This window comes from Sardina pilchardus, chromosome 7 (genome assembly GCF_963854185.1).
Source record: "Sardina pilchardus chromosome 7, fSarPil1.1, whole genome shotgun sequence".
Classification (NCBI taxonomy): Eukaryota; Metazoa; Chordata; class Actinopteri; order Clupeiformes; family Clupeidae; genus Sardina; species Sardina pilchardus.
Window position 1 is genome coordinate 22772823 of NC_085000.1, and position 19217 is coordinate 22792039.

The window sequence follows — 19217 nt, forward strand, 5'->3', positions numbered from 1 at the left end:
TCCCGCAATACTGTTGCGAATTCTGTGCGTTAGGTCCAAGTTGCAGAAATAGTATCTTGGAATGGGATCCACGTCATGTAGGCCTAGAAGACGCCTTCATTCTGATTTCCTCTAATTTAGTTAAATTAAATTAGATACTTCTGCAATGAGATTCTCTGTAGACTGTCCACACTTGAGTTTTTGTGAAATTTCTGTGCAATCATCAGTGTTATCTTTAAACCTTTGTTGATTCAGTTACACAATGACAGTAGGCCATTTACAGTATGTAGCCTATAGTATTAAAGTGGTCTTTTACCAGTCTTGTTAACCCGTTTAGCTCTCCACTTGCATAGTGATGTCATTCTCCCGGATGTCTAGCCCACATTGGCTCATGAGTGATCCCTCAAAGTCAAAAGAGATGGGGGAGGTTCCTGTGTCATCTCCAACAATCACCAGGGAATGCACTTATGGTGGGTATGGCCTATAGTGTTCATGACATGCTCATCCATCCTCTACAGGACACACAGACATGGTTCAAAGCAGCATTGCCTGGCACTGTTCAGAGAGATCTGTGGTCTTCCCTTGTCGGACTGTTGTGGAAGCCATAGCCTACTTCTAAGCAGACAAACACACTTCTCAGGAGTGTATACATATATTTTAAATCTAAGTTTGTAACCTTCCCTCTGACAATGACCACTTGGCTTGAATAGGCCTGTATAAAAGCAACTGTTGGTTCAGCTGATATGATACAGTTTGTAAACTACACCATTAGATGGTAATCTCAAATGAACAATTGGATATATATTTATCTATCTATCTGTCTATCTATCTATCTATCTATCTATCTATATAGTCTATATATCATATGTATCTATCTGTATCTATATACAGTATATATAGTCAACAATACAATAGTAAAAAAATACAACAAATAAAGGCAAACTTACATATCTGAAAAATGAATGTGACTGTAATGAACAGTTGAAACATGATCAAGTTTGATGACAAGATAACCACAAATCTAATGTATTCAGTACACTGTATTATCATTATTATTATTATTATTGTGCGGAGTTCCAGAGGGACCAGTCTGGCTGGAGTCTCTGGTTGTTGGTAGTTCTGACGTCCCTAAAGCCAATAGCACGTCAGTGTACTCGTGTCCCCTTTCAGTTCTTCATAGAAAACTGTAGGAACTGGATGACAGAGATGAGAAGCCCGGCTTCAGAAAGTAAAAGCCCCCATGCATTGCTTCTACGCCTTAAACCGGTGGATTATCTACCTGGCTGAAGATCGTTCAGACGGTCAACTGCTGTTCTTGTTGTTACCGCAAATAGATGTGCATATTTACTTGTGGTTTATTTCCTTTTAAAGTGTATACTGGTGTATCCTTTACTGACTGATTGTGTGCGCACGCATGTGTGTGTGTGTGTGTGTATGTGTGTACCTGTGTCCATCCAGAGCTGGAAATAAGTGTGTGTGTGTGTGTGTGTGTGTGTGTGTGTGTGTGTGTGTGTGTGTGTGTGTGTGTGTGTGTGTGTGTGTGTGTGTGTGTGTGTGTGTGTGTGTGTGTGTGTGTGTGTGTGTGTGTGTGTGTGTGTGTGTGTGTGTGTGTGTGGCAAGTCCACTACAGGTCAGAGTCCGTGGCTTTGCCTGTCCTGGCTGTAGAGGGCATTAGCCTCCGCAGCAGATTTGTCTGTCTGATGCTCTGCAGCTGCATGTTGAAGGACTGCAGGACACCGGGGCTTGACTGCAGCCGCATGGGAGGCTGTTTGGCCTCCATACTCCTGGGCCGTGATTGGCTGATCTGTCGGGGGTCCTGTCGGACCTGCGCCGGTGCACTCTGGGATCTGTGTTGAGGGGAAAACACAAATGGCCTAAAAGGTCAAAGGTCAGTATCTAGACCATGGCTACAGTATAGTGTCATATCTATGTTATTTTTTAACAGTGTTTCTACAGATGTGGAAATAATTACACTTAGTTGTGAGGCAAAGGACACTTCATTTCACTTCATTTGTCTGTCTTCCCTCTTTTGTACATGTGCAGGCGTTTTGTGTATGTGTTGTGTTTTTGTGTCTCACCGTGCTCTATTTGCACCGTGCGCCAGTGGTTTACTGTCTGCAGACAGCCAGCGCATCAGACACTTGTGCACACATATGTACTGCTCCTGAAAAACACCATATAGAGACATTATGATTTTATTTTATTTTATTTTTTTTAAAGGTTATTTTTTGGGCTTTTTTTTATGCCTTTAATTGGACAGGACAGTAGAGAGAATGACAGGAAGCGAGTGGGAGAGAGAGCAGGGGTGGGATCCGGAAAGGACCACGGGGCGGGAATCGAACTTGGGTCGCCGGCGTGTGGTGCAGGTGCCCCAGCCAGTTGCGCCACGGCTGGGGCCACATTATGTTTTTTTTGTGATGATTTTGTAAAGTGACCTTGGGTGTCATGAAAGGCGCTTTAAGTAAAATGTATTATTATTATTATTATTATTATTATTATTATTATATTATATAGCCTCATCTGATCCAAGACAAAATTATACAATGATTGAAATGTTTCCTGCATTTGTATATGTATTCTAGATTCCCCTAATCAGTTGTTTGTGGAGTTATTGAAACTTGTCACTGTCACTTGAGACTTGAAACTGTCACTGACATGCTGTCAAGTTTTTGAGTGTATGTGACTTGGTGTGTGTGTGTGTGTGTGTGTGTGTTTTGAGAGTTTCCTCACCAGTGTCTGCACCATTAATACTCTGTGTCGCCGCATGTCCTGCACGGAGGCTTTCACATCAGGCTGAACCCCTCGCGTACACAGCTGAAGAAGCCACAGAAGTGTGACAAAGGTCCCCGAGCGCCCCACACCTGCACTGCAGTGCACACACACACACACACACACACACACACACACACACACACACACACACAACTGTCAGTATGATATCAAATGAAAAGTCAAAGATCAACGTAAATGAAGTTTATATAGTCATATATTTATACTTCTAAGGAAAGAGAAAATGTTCGGATGTGTGTGTGTGTATGTACAGCATGTGTGTGTGTGGGTAGTTGTGTTTGTGTGTTTCCACAGGACACTAGAAACAGCTTGAGGTTACAGTAACAGGCCCACCGAGAGACGAGTGTGTTTGTGTGAGCGTGTGTGTGTGTGTGCGCGCGTGCGTGCGTGCGAATGAATGTGCATATGTGTCAGACCTGCAGTGGATTACGGCTGGGCCTACACCAGGCATGTTTTCTAGGTGCTGCCGCACATTCTCGGTGAAGGTACAGAGGGAAGACGCCTCTCGTGGGACACAGTGGTCTGGCCAGCTGGGATACAGGTAGTGTGTGATTCTACGCTCAGCAGGCCAGCCATTCTGAAACACACACACACACACACACACACACAGAAAATCATACATTCATACATCATACTGTACAATCACAGCATTTCTGTAAACCATACCCACACATCAGAAGGATGACCTCTTCTTAAGGTGTTGTAAAAGCTCAATAGGCCTTGGCCCAAACGATGGCCTCTCTGTCAATGCTCTCAGTTTACAGTATTAGTTGTGTAATAGGACACTTCGAAGTAATTATGTCACATCCTGTTTTGCTCACCTGACGCAGATGAATGGTGGTGATGTAGGATTCTGGCCCACGCTTGCGAGACACTGTTGTCACCTGAATATCACCGTAGCAACCAGTACCTCTCTCAGGGGGCCAGTACTGATCACATAGAACCTGCCAGAAAAAAAAACAGTGTTTAGGTTGAAAAATACCCTGTGAATACACTATGTACTCTGTACAAGAAAGTGTGTGTGTGTGTGTGTGTGTGTGTGTGTGTGTGTGTGTGTGTGTGTGTGTGTGTGTGTGTGTGTGTGTGCGTGTGTGCGTGCGCACGTGTGCGTGTGCGTGCGTGTGTGTGTGTGTGCGCGTGTATGTGCGCGTGTGTGTGCGCGTGTGCGTGTGTGTGTGTGCGTGTGTGCGTGTGCGTGTGCGTGTGTGCGTGTGTGCGTGTGTGCGTGTGTGTGTGTGTGTGTGTGTGTGCGCGTGTGCAGCGCAGCATGATGAAGGAAACTAACTCTGCCACTTTCTTTCAGAGATGTCAGCATGACGATCACATGCACGTTCTGTTCCCAAACCATTCTCCAGAAGTCAGCTATGGTGCTCTTCAGAGGTCCTTGAGTGCATATGAAGTCACGCTCTGAACTGCCTCCCTAAACACACACACACACACACACACACGTCATCAATCATCTATCAAAATATGAGAGAGACACACAGAGAGAGAGGCTGTGAAATGTAAAGTTGTCCCATCAGGAAGACTTTGCTGACTCACGGGTACATAGCTGGCATTGATGTAGTCTGAGTGCAGCTCCGACTCTAGCAATGACAGCTTCACTCTGCAGTGGTCATCTGAAAAAAAAATCAGTAGTACTAGTTATAACACGCACATAAAACATCCTCTTGGCAGCCCTCTCCATCCAAACCATATAAGGCACTGATCAGAACAGTTGCTCTTGTATGTCAAAACCCAGCCATATCTTGAATTTCTTGAATTTCCCCTTGAGGATCACCTATCTATCTCTATCGTATCTATCTACAGTATATGAGTGTTTGGATGTAAATGTCTTAGTAAGTTACTTTGCGGATGAACAGACACTTCAGTGTGTGGCTTCATATGTACTCATGGTACTACTTGACGCAAAGAGTAAGGGGTACCCTGGTGTCCTGGCTAAATTCCTAACCTGGCTCCTTCAACCTGGCCCCTTATCACACCCCATTGGGTGCCACACATTATTGAAGGGTGAGGTTCTCTCCTGCACTGTAAAACATGTTGGGTTCTTTGTTTGAAAAGTGCTATATCTTGATGCAATGTGTTGTTGTTACTTAGATAAACAGCATAACCATTACAGCTATCATCCAAGGTTATTTAAAAAAAAAAAAAAAAAATCAAACTCACACGAAGTGAATAATCTATGCAATGAACTATGTGTCTGCATACATTTGCTCTATGGTTCTTCTAAACTGTAGCAATGAGCCATGAAAAAAACAATGTATCGTTAAAATCACCCATGTTTCTTTCATGTGGACTTTTTTTTACTTACAGGGTAGAATATAAGGGTATCTATTCTTGTTCTTGTTAACATCCAGTTCTCCTGCCCTGGTGGAAAACTCCTTTCCAACATCATTTAGTGCCTTTTACACACACACACACACACACACACACACACACGGAGAAAGAAGAGTAGACCTGAACTGAACATCTTGTTTCCTTTTTTCCAACAGTTACCATATAACAAGTAGCAAACTGGCAATCAGTGTTTAGATGTAATGTGGTAGTGTTTTACCTCGAACTCCTGTTGATACCCCTCGTTGTCGTTTTTTGCCAGATACTGGCAACGTTCTCGGAAATCCTTTATGATCTGTGCTCTGGGAAATGTCCTCACCCTATGAGAGGGTCAGAATCAAGGGTAACAAGATGTAATGTATAGAAAATATAGGATGTTGCTAGTAAGCAGGTCTGATGTGGGCCAGGGATCTCAGATTGAGCAGTGTGACAGTGTCTAGACAAGCCAGTGATATGTTTTCATTTAGGTTTACTTCTTACAAATGATATTGTTGTCAGCTACAGATGTTCATGTTCACATAGATGTGTGAGAGCCTACTCTGTTTTGGAAATGATTCATCCAAACAATACAGACGTATGTTAACTCACATCATATTTAAAGACTCATTGAGATGAAGCACTGAGTATGGGACTGTCTGGACCTCTGGAGCTTTGACTGCATAAGGTCCCAAGAGAGACGGTGCTGGTCTAGCTCTCAGGATTCCATTGGATGGCCTGTAAGAACACACACACACACACACACACACACACACACACACACACACACACACACACACACACACACACACGCACGCACGCACGCACACACACACACACACACACACACACACACACACAATAAACATAATTTACAATCTGTTCCAAGTAGAACAGCAGAACAAACGCACCAACATGGTATCAGACATATCCACAGAATTGTAGCTCTACACATAAAAATGGGCACTGAAGAAGAATACATGCTGTCACAAGCACTTTCTTTGCTTGTCAAGACGAGTTGTCTTTGCATGTGCAACATTCACACAACTTCCTCTACAGGCCATGGTTATCTCCAAGCTGGACTTGACATTGTTGTTTATTATTGCTATTCTCCTTGGTGTAGTCTTACTAACTTTTTAAATGGTTAACTGTTACATTTAACTATTATATTGATATTATTTGTATGTTATTTTTGGACAAAAGCTTCTGCTCAATACCATAACCACAACAACATAATTACTGTTGCCTGAGGCTAATTCCCTGTTCCTTCCCCACAACACTTTGAGAGGAATGTTCCCTTCAACTTAAATCACTTTGTGTTGCACATGTTTTGTGTTTTTAACCTTTCTTCGTCAAACTTATTCTCCACAAAGCTCAGGCTCTATACAAGAATCTTCCAATCAGAAATCAAATCACTACGGAGACACATCCAACCATATCCAAACATACCAACTGAAATGAATCAGGAGAGAAAACCCATTCCAGGTTATGTAACAAAACCACTCTTCATACAACAACTGATGACCTTTTAAGATATCTGTGGCTCTGATCTGTTTTGCACATTGTCTTATGTTGAGATGTTTGGTCTTCAGACGAGACAGCATGTTGTCTTGAATGTTTCTAAGGTTCTACAGCACATCCAGCTAAGAGTAGCACTACCCACAAAAGAGAGAAAGAAAAAAACTGCCCCAACAAGTTCAGCAAAACCCAGGGCTGTCCCACATTCTGACATTATAGAAAGACTCCCAATGGCTTACCTTTCTTTCAGAGTGTCTTCAGTAAGTGTTCCAAATGCTTAGTTTGTAAAATAAGGAAGAGAAGTGTGTGGAGAGAGAACAGTGAATAATCGGAGTATGAGACTGACGTTAAACAGGGAGAATGAGACAAGACGCGTGGGATACAGACGAATGGAGAGAGCGAAAACATAGGCTTTCCTGGTAGGTAGATTACCTGTCTGTCAGGTTGTAATTATGCACACCTCATCTACCCACACCACTCCCTCAGCCACAGCGCCTCAGGCGAAAGAGGAGGGACAGACAGCGAAAGAGCAGGTAGAGAGTAGATATACCTGATGGAGATTAAATGTGTCTTGTGTTTCGATTTGCATGTGAGAGTTTGTCCCTCCTGCTCCATTATATCAATTATGTTTGAGTGTGACAGACTGTACATGTGAGCAAATGTTGAAATGGGTGTATAGGCAAGTGTATACGCCTGGTGTTAATGTTGTGGCTCAATTGGCCAAGTTTGGTAATGTAAAGTCACAGAAATCAGACTAAGTTAGTGGGACCATTAATGAAATATTCAGCATTGTAGGCTTAAATATTAGACCATGCATATTTTAAAGCCACACTTTGAATTGGTAGACTAGCCTCATTTTCTGTAGGCTATTTTTTTTAAAAGTGAGGAATGGGTCCAAGTTACAGGTGTTGTGGGTATGCAGTGGCAAAATCATAAACGCCATTCATTCCTTCTATTATAATAAGTGTGTCATATAAATGGGTTTGTAGTTCTATTAGGGTAGACTAAAACCACATAGCCTATAGTGTTTCTTTGAAGTCATTCCATTTTATTTGCCTGTCCTTCAGGACTAAATATTCTATTCAGAAGGTGCAAGCTGTCGGTCTAGCTCTGAGCTATGCGAAGCACACCTCAACTAAGTCTGAATGGCCTCTCAGCTTTCGCATGAGGCTACAGCCATAGACATAGAACGCGTTCTATGTCTATGGCTACAGCACTCTATCTTCCGCATTTAAAGGTAGACTTTGATGCAAAGTAGGTGACGTAAAAGTAGGCTAGTCTTATGCGAAACCCGTCTTTGGCATGCGGCGTCTGATGCGGACTGCTGTGCCATAGGTGTGCAGCGCAACGTTGTCCACTTTTAGTTTATCAGACGCTCAAAGCCAGAGCGCTAATAGGTTAGTATGACAGCAGAGAGCAGCCGATAATGAAAGTAAATCGACCACTTCCTGGTCTTAGAGAAGCAACACCGTGTCACTGGATAGAAATCGCACAGAAGTGGAGGCATGACTACATGGACACAATACCCTCAGGCCTACGGGAAAACGGTAAGTAACAAAGTCGTAACAGCATTTTAAAATCGTTTTAATTCACCATCTGACTGCCGCTTGCATGACAGACACCTGATAGGCTATGTCTAATTTCTTCGGGTAAAGTGATACAATGACCATGGTAGTAATTCAGAGGCATATGAGGCTATAATGTTGTTTGAAAGTGTGATCGAACTAGCCAATTCTTCCAGATGTTAATTAAAGTTTGATTCAACGCAGTTTGTGCGTATTGAGAGTTCATCTAGCCTATACTTTCATTTTACATTCACTGTCTAAAGATTGCATTGCAGACTAGACTAAGCTATATCAAAGATCATTTTTCAACCGTCCCTGGCTATATCTTTATTGACTAGTTCCGTTTATAGTTTATAGCTTAACTTAACGTTTGTTGAAGATATTTTAATGGACTTTGCGGTAAGGCGTTGCTGAAATAGGATTATTGAAATAGTCGTGTAGACGAGTTATCAAAATGTAACGAAAATTGAGGTAGCCGGTTAGGTGAAGTAATTTTAATTTACGGCTACATTTGTGCACATCATCGCGCATTTTTGCACGTTCAGTTAGCTTATGTAAAATGGCCACTGGATATTGGAACATCGTCTGATGGCTTTATCACTCAGGAGTAATTTGTTTCACAAATTTTGCCACACAGCAGTCTGCACAAACACTTGTCACATAAGCTTTTGCTTTCGCTTTGCAGGGCTCCGCCCGCCACCGGGAGCGCACGGACGAACCGGGGGACAAGAGGTCAAGCGGGGATAACCCCATCAAGCGTGTGAGTGTAAGTATAGAGAAAGTCTTGCCATGTAACAAACTTACAATTCGACGGGCTCACTGTTTGTGTTGACAGCTAGTTACAATGGTAGTTCTTTTTGAACTGTTATTTTTTATTCATTTAAATATTGCTCTATTTTGTTTTTTTAAAGGATGACAGACCATTCAGAAGAGTCAGAAGCCCCTCGCGGTTAACTCGCCCATACAGGCCCAGGTTCGGAGGCAGATTCTACAGGCCTCGGTAAGACAGTAGAGGAAGAGGAAACACTACTTGTTTGCAGACCCTCTCTCTCTCTCTCTCTCTCTCGCTCGCTCGCTCGCTCTAAGAGCTGGTTGCTCTATTCTGCTGTATGTTTGTCTTTCTTTAATTTTCCCTGAACTGTCGGGCTGAAAGGCAGTCATTACTCCATATCAATTGATCTGCTACACCCTTGTCACCCTGAGATGAAAAAGGAAGTAATGATAAATAACTTGCTTAGTTCTCCCTAAGAGACATGGATTTTGCACAGAGCTGCAGTACATTTCTGGCAGACGGTTTTGCATGTAGATTGCAAGCTTATCTCTGCACTGTGTGAAGATTGTGGAAAATGATGCGTCACAACTAGTCTGTGCCTCACTGTGTTTATTATTGTCACACATGTTTGCATAGGGCACGTTCACCTTGCTCTCGTGCTGCGCATTCTCCAAAAAAGACAGGTGGAGGTGAGGAGTAACGTCGCCAGCTCAAGTCCTTTTTTCACAGACATAAAACCCATACCCTTTCCACTGCTCCCAAGAAAACCATGGGAAAATAAGATAGACATGATGTAAGAGTGGGGGAATTCAGGGTAACACAATCACCCTGGCTACAGTTGTACAACTAGAAAAGCACTCAGAGAGCGTAGACCTCCGCCTGTATTGTTCTTCCTAGGTTGTCATACATTTGAACCCAAACTATTCAGATCGACACCACGTGGCCATACCATGCCATTACACCACTAATCGAGAAACATAAACGGCTCGGGAATCCCGTCGGTGTTACAGATCACTCCCAAAATTTAATCGTGTCTTCCTTGGGTAATTTCTGACCTTCTCTGAAAATTTCATCAAAATTCATCGATTGCTTTTTGAGTTATCTTGCTAACAAACAGACAGACAGACAGACAAATAAACAGACAGACAAACAAACGCCGGTCCCTCCTTGGCGGAGGTAATAATTGATCTTGTGTATACTTCCCTCTGTTTTATGATACTGTTGTACATCATAATGACAACGATAGCAGCAAATTATGCCATGCTGGCATTGTCCCGGTTGCAGGTTAGGGATCAGACCCAAAAGCAGGACAACACCCCATCTTAACTGAGCAGAGCTTTTTACTTACATGAGATACTTGAAAATCACTAGAACATTGAAATCAACGTGACAAACCATAATTACCGAGCAAACGACGCACAAGAAACAGGTAAACATGGAACAAGGCACTATTTAGACTAATCATGATGAGGGGCCAAAAACCCTGAACCCTGAACCCTCACACACTTAGCTGTAGGTTGTAACACATCAGTTGTAAATGATCAAGTTTGTGAGGGTGTAAGGGTCCAAAATGCCAACAACAGGAATTGGACGGGACCTACCTATCATTAAATTGACAACACAAGAAATGTGTTGCAAACATTAGATTTAGGATAAGATATATAGGGCCGTAAAGACAGTAGTATACAGTTGGTTTACAGAAGGTGTTTTATAATATAGAAATAGATTAAGTAAGTATGTATGTGCAGTGTATTAGCAATTAGCTAATAAGAGTAGAATGAATACGGCTGTACTGTAGTATGAACAATGTATGAACAACAATTACAGATGTGCAGTGTGACCGTTGTTTTATTCCAGTTAGCCAGTATGACAGTTAGTCCTAAAGCCTGACGAATTTCGCAGGAACACACATCAAAGCGTGTTAGTGCGTATAAGGAGAGAGATTGGGATTGGGTTTAGGAACAGAGGAACAAATGGCACAGGACACAGGAACAAAACAAAGACAACAGGAAGTAAACGGGAGACATGTCAAGCTACAAGCTAAAAGTCCCGAACCAAAACACATATCCTCAAATCGTGACAGGCTGGATGTGATTCAGGGATGTTATGATTCTGGCAAGTCGATCCTGTAAAACCAGTTACAGAATCATAAACTCTTCGACCTCCTGATTCTGAAAAACTGCTGAGTGCAAAAAAGTTGTATGCTACTTAATGGAAAACCAGGAGGCCTTGGGTGACAGGATCCATGGAGTGTGGCTTTTTATCCTTTGTCTTAGCTGGATATGGATGAGAGATTAAGGCATGCAGACATAAATAGATTGCTTTCCTCTGACACCATCATCCACCTGCAGTGAGCAAAGACTCAAAGAACAAAGGGCAGAAATCCAAGGGCTTCATGTTCCGAATGCATTAGAGTTCTGCACCAGTGTAGAGAGGGAAAGGGAAAGGGAATTCAGTCAGCCTTTGACCCTGGAGATAGAAGCATTGAAAAATGTTCTGTTCGAAAGAAAAACTTGTGTGTTGTTGCAGTAATCTGTTCTGGAGTATCTCAAGATTACTACACATTTCATATTATAAACCATTGATGGAGTCAGGATGATATTTGAAAATATTGGAATAAAAGATGAAGTAGATCATGTGCTTCTGTAATATTATGCAGATTAAAAAAAAAAAAAAAAAAAAAAAATACAGGAAATGAAGTGTGTTTCAGAACAATGTACTTCATTGTGTGGTACAGTAGGTAGTCATCAGTTTTTGTTTCATTTGTGTATGCCATACTTTTGTCATATTTGTCTTCGCACATAAAATTGACAGTTCCTGTAAAATCCTTTGCAGAAGTGATGTGTTCTCTGGCTGTCTTTTGCAGTGACTTCAGTTCAATTCCTCATAAAGATACAGATATGAACAGAATTGGTCATTGCAGAGTTGTCACTCACTTGTGAAAAACACCTTTGGGAAATTTTACTTTATCTGGTAGACCAGTAGACTTGTTCCTGTGACTCATGCCTGTAGTTGACCTTTAAGTGTGACGAACACAGGCACTTTGCTGTTGAGGTCATTTTTCTTTTATGCCTTCCCATTCCAGATATTTCCCAGCGAGGGACAGAGGGTTCTTCCGGCGGCCCAGTTTCAGCATCGGATTTCACCGGCATCAGGGTGACCACGGTCCCAGGGGCCCTCTGCCGCGCCGCAAACCCTCGCCTTCGCCCACCCAACGGCCCGAGTCAGTCCCCTGCCCATCGCCCTCTTCGACCGAGCAGACCAAAGGTGAGCACCCCACAACCGCACACTGTCACCTAGTGTAGTCTGCGTTGTGTTGAACCACTGTGGAAGGGGGCAGCCGTGGCCTACTGTTTAGGGCTTCGGGCTTGTAACCGGAGGGTTCGATCCCCGACCGGTCCACGCCACGGCTGAAGTGCCCCTGAGCAAGGCACCTAACACTTCACTGCTCCCCAAGCGCCGCTGGTTGGGCAGGCAGCTCACTGCTCTGGGTTATTAGTGTGTTATTCACCTCACTGTGTGTTCACTGTGTGCTGTGTGTGTTCACTAATTCGGTTAAATTGGGTGAAATGCATAGCCTGGGTTTCCCATACTGCCTTGCGCGATGATTTCTTTCACGCTGCTAAGACAGTCTGGAAACTAACGCCCCCATGTTCGCCTGATGTTGGAGGCCAATCACAGAACAGGGGAGAAAGCAAGACCATGAAGAGCTATGCAGAGACGCATTTGATTGACATCCGTGGCGCCCAATGAACGGATCTGGGCATTTTTTCAAATACGAGAAAATGAACGTCTGGTTGCCAGACCACGTCTCATTTGAGAAGTGGGAGGCGTTAGCCAGGCTATGAAATGCAGAGAATTATATAAAAAAAAAGGATATATACTTATACTTATACTTATGCTTACACTTACTTTCCTCGAAATTCCACGGCACACCTTACTTTCCCGGCAAGCGCACCAGTGTGTCTCGGTTCACGGGTCGGTTGAGAGCACACACACACACACACACACACACACACACACACACACACACATGGTTGAGAGCTGCTGGCCTAGGAGAGCGGAGCCACAACTGCAGCATGCATCTCCTCTTCTGTGTCTGCATCACGTGACCCTCTTGCCAGACTGACACATGCATGCAGCTTTTGCTGGGACTTTATAAATGTGTCTAAGTGTGTTGATGATGAATGGGAGTAAAAGTGGCACAGAAAGAGGCCCATCTAAAACAGTGATATGGTGATTGTAAAAACTTTGGAAAACATATTATTTCAGTTGTGGTTTGCCCTAGCTCTAAAAAGATCTTGTTTGTGTGTGTGTCTGTGGGTGTGTGTATTTGTGTTTGCATGGGTGTGGCTGGGTAATGGTTTACTGTGGATATGGGGGATTTGTACATGGCTGTGTGTGTGTGTGTGTGTGTGTGTGTGTGTGTGTGTGTGTGTGTGTGTGTGTGTGTGTGTGTGTGTGTGTGTGTGTGTGTGTGTGTGTGTGCGTGTGCGTGTGTGCGTGTGTGTGATCAGGTCAGAAAATGTTGGGGTTGTAAATATGTACAGTTGCAGAGAGTGTACGCACATCCGACTTTTTACAGGTGCAGGGTAAAATAGAAACGTAAAAATTGAAGTACCCGTACACTGTTGTGAAATATATAACATGCTATGGAAACGCTGGCTTTTGTTTTCACTTGCCCAGTGTTTTAGCGCCTACTCTCTACCTACTACTGCTAATGAGAATGCAGTGGAGTAAATGCATGCATTTCATTCAGAACATGTAGTAAAGAAAAAGTAGGAAGACAAGTAAAAACTCAAGTAACGTACAGATACTGTACTCTCCATTCATACTTTTATGAGTTCTTTAAAAGTAATGAGGGCATATTTGTATGATTTCTGTACTAATACACACAATGCAAAACAGCACTTTAAACAATTGTATAAAGTACATTCTCCTACAACATACTGGTTCCATGTTATTGTTATGTCTTTTTTGCTTTTACTGAGACAAATAGTACACCACTGAATAAGGCACCATGATGTGAGCTGAATTCTAAACTGCAGCATTAAAGATAAATAATTTTGGTGTCGGAAGGAGGAAATGTCACTGAACCACAAAGGGCTCTGCAAATAGCAGCCAGCGACATTATCTTATGTTTACATCTAGGGCACATACCAGTCGAATACTGTATGTACACACTATGCACACATACTTACAGATAATGGAAATACACTTACAGTGTGTGAGCCTAAAACCCCTGGCAAATGTTGATTTCATGTTGATTTTCTCTTGACCAATATGTTTGTTCTGACTGAAAGACAGTAATCTGTCAATGTGATATCTGTCAATAAGACAATGTGGTAGACACATTGAAACAACAAAATCTTTTTAAACATTTTTTATGAAGAATGGCGTGCCCAAAATTATTCATACCCTTTTAAAAAATAATCAATGGAAACATCTTTATTTGCCATCACAGCTCTCTAAATGGTTCTTATAATACCTGCCAAACCTCTCTATGTCTCCACAGTGATTCTAGACGGCACCTTTTTAGCAACAATCTGGGTTTTGAGGCAGGAACGATTATTTGCCATCACTCTGGCCTTGTGCTTAAATGTTAATATTGTTCTCTGTTAACCATTTCTTGCCTTGTTTGACTGTATGTTTTGGATCTTTGTGTGGTTTACTGTATTCATTTGGGGTGTTTCTCAGACCTGGTGACCCTCTCAAAGTAAATGGTAACACTAAAACAAGAGGCTACATTAATTAAGATTCTGGAGGAAAACAACAGGCAGTCTGCCCAGAGACCTACCCCAAGAGGCGACATTGGGCCATTAAACCACACATTGATCCAAAACATACAGCCAAACAAGGCAAGAAATGGTTAACGGAGAATCAACATTGAATCAGTATTTGCCAGGGGTGTGGATAATTCTGTTCCTAGCTGTACATTCACTTCATCAAAATAGGGAAAGTTCTTCCTTAATTTTGTTTGAACTAAACAAACATCACTAAACATCACTACTTCCTATAGAAAAGATAAAGTAAACTACTCCACCTAGCTGAATATGTGGAGCGCTGCTGTCATGTAGACTAGTTAATTGACCAACATTCATAGCTTTGTCATTCTAAGTCACTTAGCCAAAATGAATTACCTCAGCCTGTATATATGAACTGTAAATATTTATCATTAATGAAGATTTAAAATGTTTACGTTCATATGTTCAGTAGCTACATTTACCAGGTAAATAATATATAGCCTAAAGCTTATTAATAGGATCTTATCTCATGTTAATATTTTGGCAACAATGATGTTGCAAATATTTTGGGGTATGTATTGTATGCTATGGCTTTTGATGCAGTGAGGTGACAAATTTGCCCAACCTGCACTGACTCACCATGAACAGAGGGAGGCAGTACTGAGTCACAGACGAAAAAGGCTCTTGGGCAGTGAATGGCATTGCCTGGAAAGCTATTTGTTCACTTCTCCTGTCATAAGTTCCTTATACAAAGTGTCTACAAAGCAAAAATATGTTTCGTAACATGTTTCCAGCATCAATCTATAGCAGAGGTCTCCAACTTTTCCCCCCCAAGAGCTACTATGACAAAATGGACATAGCTGAGAGCTTTTATGTTAGTAGTAGCATGCCATGTATTCACATAGCTGATCTCCACCTAAAACCACTGAATAAACATTGTATGCTTTTTAAGAGTTGCTTTCATCTCATTTACCTTCTCCCTTTGTAGAATGTAAAATCGATTTCATAGGAATTTTAACATGTAGAATGCCTAAAACGATCCAAGCCACTTTTCACGGGACCGGTCAATGGTGATACTACTCTTTAAATTGAAATTGAAATGTCAACAGAGCTTTGAAGAATTGTGTTGTTTTGTCACTATATAGACTTCATTAACATCTTCCATACAGTGTGTATAGTATACATATAGCAGTCAAAAGTGTGCACGCTCGCTCACTTATGAGTCTTTCTGACCATATTTACATTGTGGATCAAAACTGATATGATTAAAAACTACGAATTAACATATAAACAAAAAAAGTTTAATTTTTTAGGCTCTTCAAAGCAACCAGCTTTTGCTATGACTACAGTATTTCACACCCTTGCCATTCTCTCAACCACCTTAAGTTGGACATGGGGAATGGTCGTCCAAATGTTCAGAAGGAGTTCCCATACATGTTAGCTGCTTTTTGTTCACTAATGTTAATGGAGAAGCATGCCAGGTGACTATTTCACTGTTTCATGAGCTCTACAAATCCAGTAGAGCACAAAGCAGTTATGATCATGAAGGTAAATGGAGGCTGTTTTGAAGAATTGAATATATGCTTGTTTGTGTGTGTGTGTGTGTGTGTGTGTGTGTGTGTGTGTGTGTGTTTGCCCTCAGGAACCCCCCGATCTGCTTCTACAGACTCAGGCAGAGAGGAGAAGCAGCGCTCCTTGTCATTCACGGTAAGAGCTGTCATGAGCGTCATCATGTTAGGTTGCCATGGCACCTTACATCTGAGCCTCTCCAAGCGTTACTCTTAACATACAGTATCTGATGTACAAGCAAAGAAACAAACAACTTCACTCCTGATAGATCTCTGTTGTCCCTTCACCCCACCTCTCTCTCTTCTAAGTTTATTTCTCTCTCTCTCTCTCTCCCTCTCTCTATCCCTCTGTCACTGTCTCTTTTTTCATTCTCCCCCTCTCTCTGTGTGTGCTTGTCTTTCTGCTCTGTGGATGTGATGTATCTGGCCTCCTCCAGTGAGACTGGCTAATGGATATGCGTGCCGCCTTCATCTTGTGAATCTCCCCCTAAGGCCATACTGATCATTGAACTCATAAAACGTTAGCCTGCCTGAATCCTCTAAAAACACTACCCCCCCCTCTCTCTCTACACACACACACACACACACACACACACACACACACACACACACACACACACACACACACACACACAGAATCACACACACAAACACACACACAAACACACACACACACACATAGCCATCCAGGAGAGAATCAAAACAAAATGAGAGCTGTGTAAGAGGCAACACTGTGCGGAGATGATGGGAAAGGGGGGGCACAGTTGGAGCAGCAGCCAAATTACGCCAAGATGGAATCCTGAACTCTGATTCTCGTAACTGGCACACAAATTAGATTAGGATCCGCAAATAATCCTGCCGTCGCTGGATGACTGTAGAGGGACTTGGGAGATGGGGCATTTTTTCACTGTAATTGAATGGAGGGATCCAAGCCCTTTTTTCTCTCTGCAGGAGAAAGCGTGGCTCTGTCTCTCTGTCTCTCTCTCCCACTCTTTGTCTCTTGCCTGTCTCTTATTCTATCTTTTCCCTTTGTTTCTTCCCCTACCTGCTCCATGTCCCTAAGATTATTAGCTGCATGTAAAAAGATCACACCATGCCAGTCAACACGACACGGTCAGGAGAGTGGATGATAACGAGCAGCTGTGACCTGAAGGCCCACTCCGCGTCCGCCTCACTGTGTGACAGCAGCGCACAGTTTGACCCCGGGCCTGCTCAGCTTGCGGGCGCAGTCTGTCAATAACCCAGCGGGCGTCATTCCTCTGTCTCGTCCAGGTGTCGCAGAAAGACGAACCCCCTCAGGCCAGAGAGGAGACGTCCGCTGTATCCAGAGCGGCCGCCAGAAGCAGAGCCATCCAGAGGAAGAGACAGGAGATCGAGGAGGTGAGCTGCACTACACACCAACATGCTAGCCAGTAGTAGCCACTGTACCTCCATTAATGTTTCTCTGTTGGTGTCAGAAGTGGACATTCCTGGTTCCAGAAAGTGAAAGTCCTGCCGTATATTTTTTTCTACCTGGGCACTTAACACAGGTGATATCACTAATTATCTTATTTACCTGGCAGCTAATTAGGATGAGCTGGTTTACTAAATGGTTGGATCGGACTTTTACTTTCTGGAACCAGGAATGTCCTCTGGTTGTTTTATTGCTTTTTTATTGTCTTTTACTAAAGTCACTTTGGACAAAAATGTCCGTTTAGGACTATCACCATATTATAACCATAACCATGACTATGACTCAGTCAGGCCCCACACAAACACACTTCACCCAGACATCTTCCTCAACAAACTGACACAAATTTCACCCATGCTCACTTGACCTTGTGAGTGGCCACTCCACAAGCAGGTAGCATTAGCCTACATTAGCATAACACTATCACCAACACTATCACTATGAGGCCACTGCTAAACTGCCTAAACTGATCCCTGACCCATATTAGCTTGATCGGAGACATATATATTAATCACAGTTAGGATATAGACAAGTTTATTCATGATTCATGGGTTTCATCAAGTCCCTTTCCACAGGTGTATAAAATGAAGCACCATGATTATCAATGCAGACTGCATGGTGCTTGATTAATACACCTGTGGAAAGGGACCTGATGAAACCCATGAATAACCTAAACAGTAACCTGACACTTTATGTTAAGTAGGCTAGTCTGCAACTCCACAGAGTGTAGTAGTGGATATGTAAGGAGGTTTTACATTTTTGGTTAAATCGTTGTGTTTCTCTGAATTTTCTGTAGAAAACATTGAGTTTCCTTTAATAAATGTGTAATAAATAAAAGATGTAAGTCAGTTTAAGTTCATGGTTCATTAGATAATGAACACAGTCATGTGGAACAACATGTTCTTTTCATCACACATCACAGTGTTGAAACCCTTGTTGACGTACATGTCACTGTTGCCTTCTGAAACTGAAGTGTGACCACACAGTGTTAGCACTTCTTGCTGACTTCCTCCAGACTTCACTGTAGTAGGAGTCCACTCCACCCCCTTAATGTCAGTGTGTGGTGTACACTCTAAAATCATTGGCAGGCAGCAATAGGTGTCTGTCTCTATGGAAGTTTTCTGAATGTCTAATTCGTCAGACCATGTTGGAAATGTAGTCACTGATCACAGGTCAGTGTAAGAGAGCTGGAGACAACGTCTCTTCCAATATTGTTGGGATAGCTATGGGAATATGAAGCAAAAGGCATTGCTCAAGTGTTTCAGAAGAGTATAGCTCACAGCAACTAGCGGGCTACTGTTGAGCAAAACATTTGTCCTATCCCAATAGTCGTTAGTAATAGCAATATGCAACTGTTATAGCACTCTCCAGATAGACTCTCAGGAAGTCTGTGAATATTGTGACACCTGAATTTCATAAATTCAGTGTAAATACAACGAGAGTGTTATATGTGTGTGTGTGTGTGTCTGTGTGTGTCTGTGTGCCTGTGTGGGAGTGTGTGTGTGTGTTTGTGTGCGTGTC

At 42.5% G+C, this 19217-nt stretch overlaps 2 protein-coding genes across 3 annotated transcripts in view; one reads left to right on the forward strand and one right to left on the reverse strand.

Moving 5' to 3' along the window:
• Window positions 1-933: 933 nt before the first annotated feature.
• Window positions 934-7011, reverse strand: LOC134087679 (receptor-type tyrosine-protein phosphatase V-like). The gene is made up of 11 exons (XM_062541333.1): window positions 6837-7011; window positions 5692-5817; window positions 5324-5423; window positions 5081-5171; window positions 4312-4388; window positions 4055-4189; window positions 3591-3713; window positions 3186-3346; window positions 2710-2845; window positions 2058-2143; window positions 934-1826 (listed from the first exon to the last, which is right to left on the reverse strand). The coding sequence occupies exons 2-11, from the start codon at window positions 5694-5696 to the stop codon at window positions 1604-1606; spliced, it is 1137 nt and encodes a 378-aa protein (XP_062397317.1). The 5' UTR covers window positions 5697-5817; window positions 6837-7011; the 3' UTR covers window positions 934-1603.
• Window positions 7012-7898: 887 nt separating this feature from the next.
• Window positions 7899-19217, forward strand: part of LOC134087682 (periphilin-1-like) — a 16337-nt gene continuing 5018 nt past the window's right edge. The window contains exons 1-6 of one of the 2 annotated variants that reach the window (XM_062541339.1): window positions 7899-8144; window positions 8848-8928; window positions 9074-9162; window positions 12020-12201; window positions 16321-16385; window positions 17519-17626. In XM_062541339.1, the coding sequence (XP_062397323.1) occupies window positions 8103-8144; window positions 8848-8928; window positions 9074-9162; window positions 12020-12201; window positions 16321-16385; window positions 17519-17626 (567 nt within the window). In that variant the 5' untranslated portion in view covers window positions 7899-8102. The remainder of the gene's footprint in view (window positions 8145-8847; window positions 8929-9073; window positions 9163-12019; window positions 12202-16320; window positions 16386-17518; window positions 17627-19217) is intronic. The other variant, XM_062541340.1, reaches the window with a different exon arrangement.

Coding starts and splice junctions, on each gene's coding strand:
- LOC134087679 (XM_062541333.1), bottom strand. Junction 2,846..3,185: donor CCAGCCGTAATCCACTGCAG/GTCTGACACATA, acceptor TGTGCACTGCAG/TGCAGGTGTGGGGCGCTCGG. Junction 2,144..2,709: donor TATTAATGGTGCAGACACTG/GTGAGGAAACTC, acceptor GGTGTTTTTCAG/GAGCAGTACATATGTGTGCA.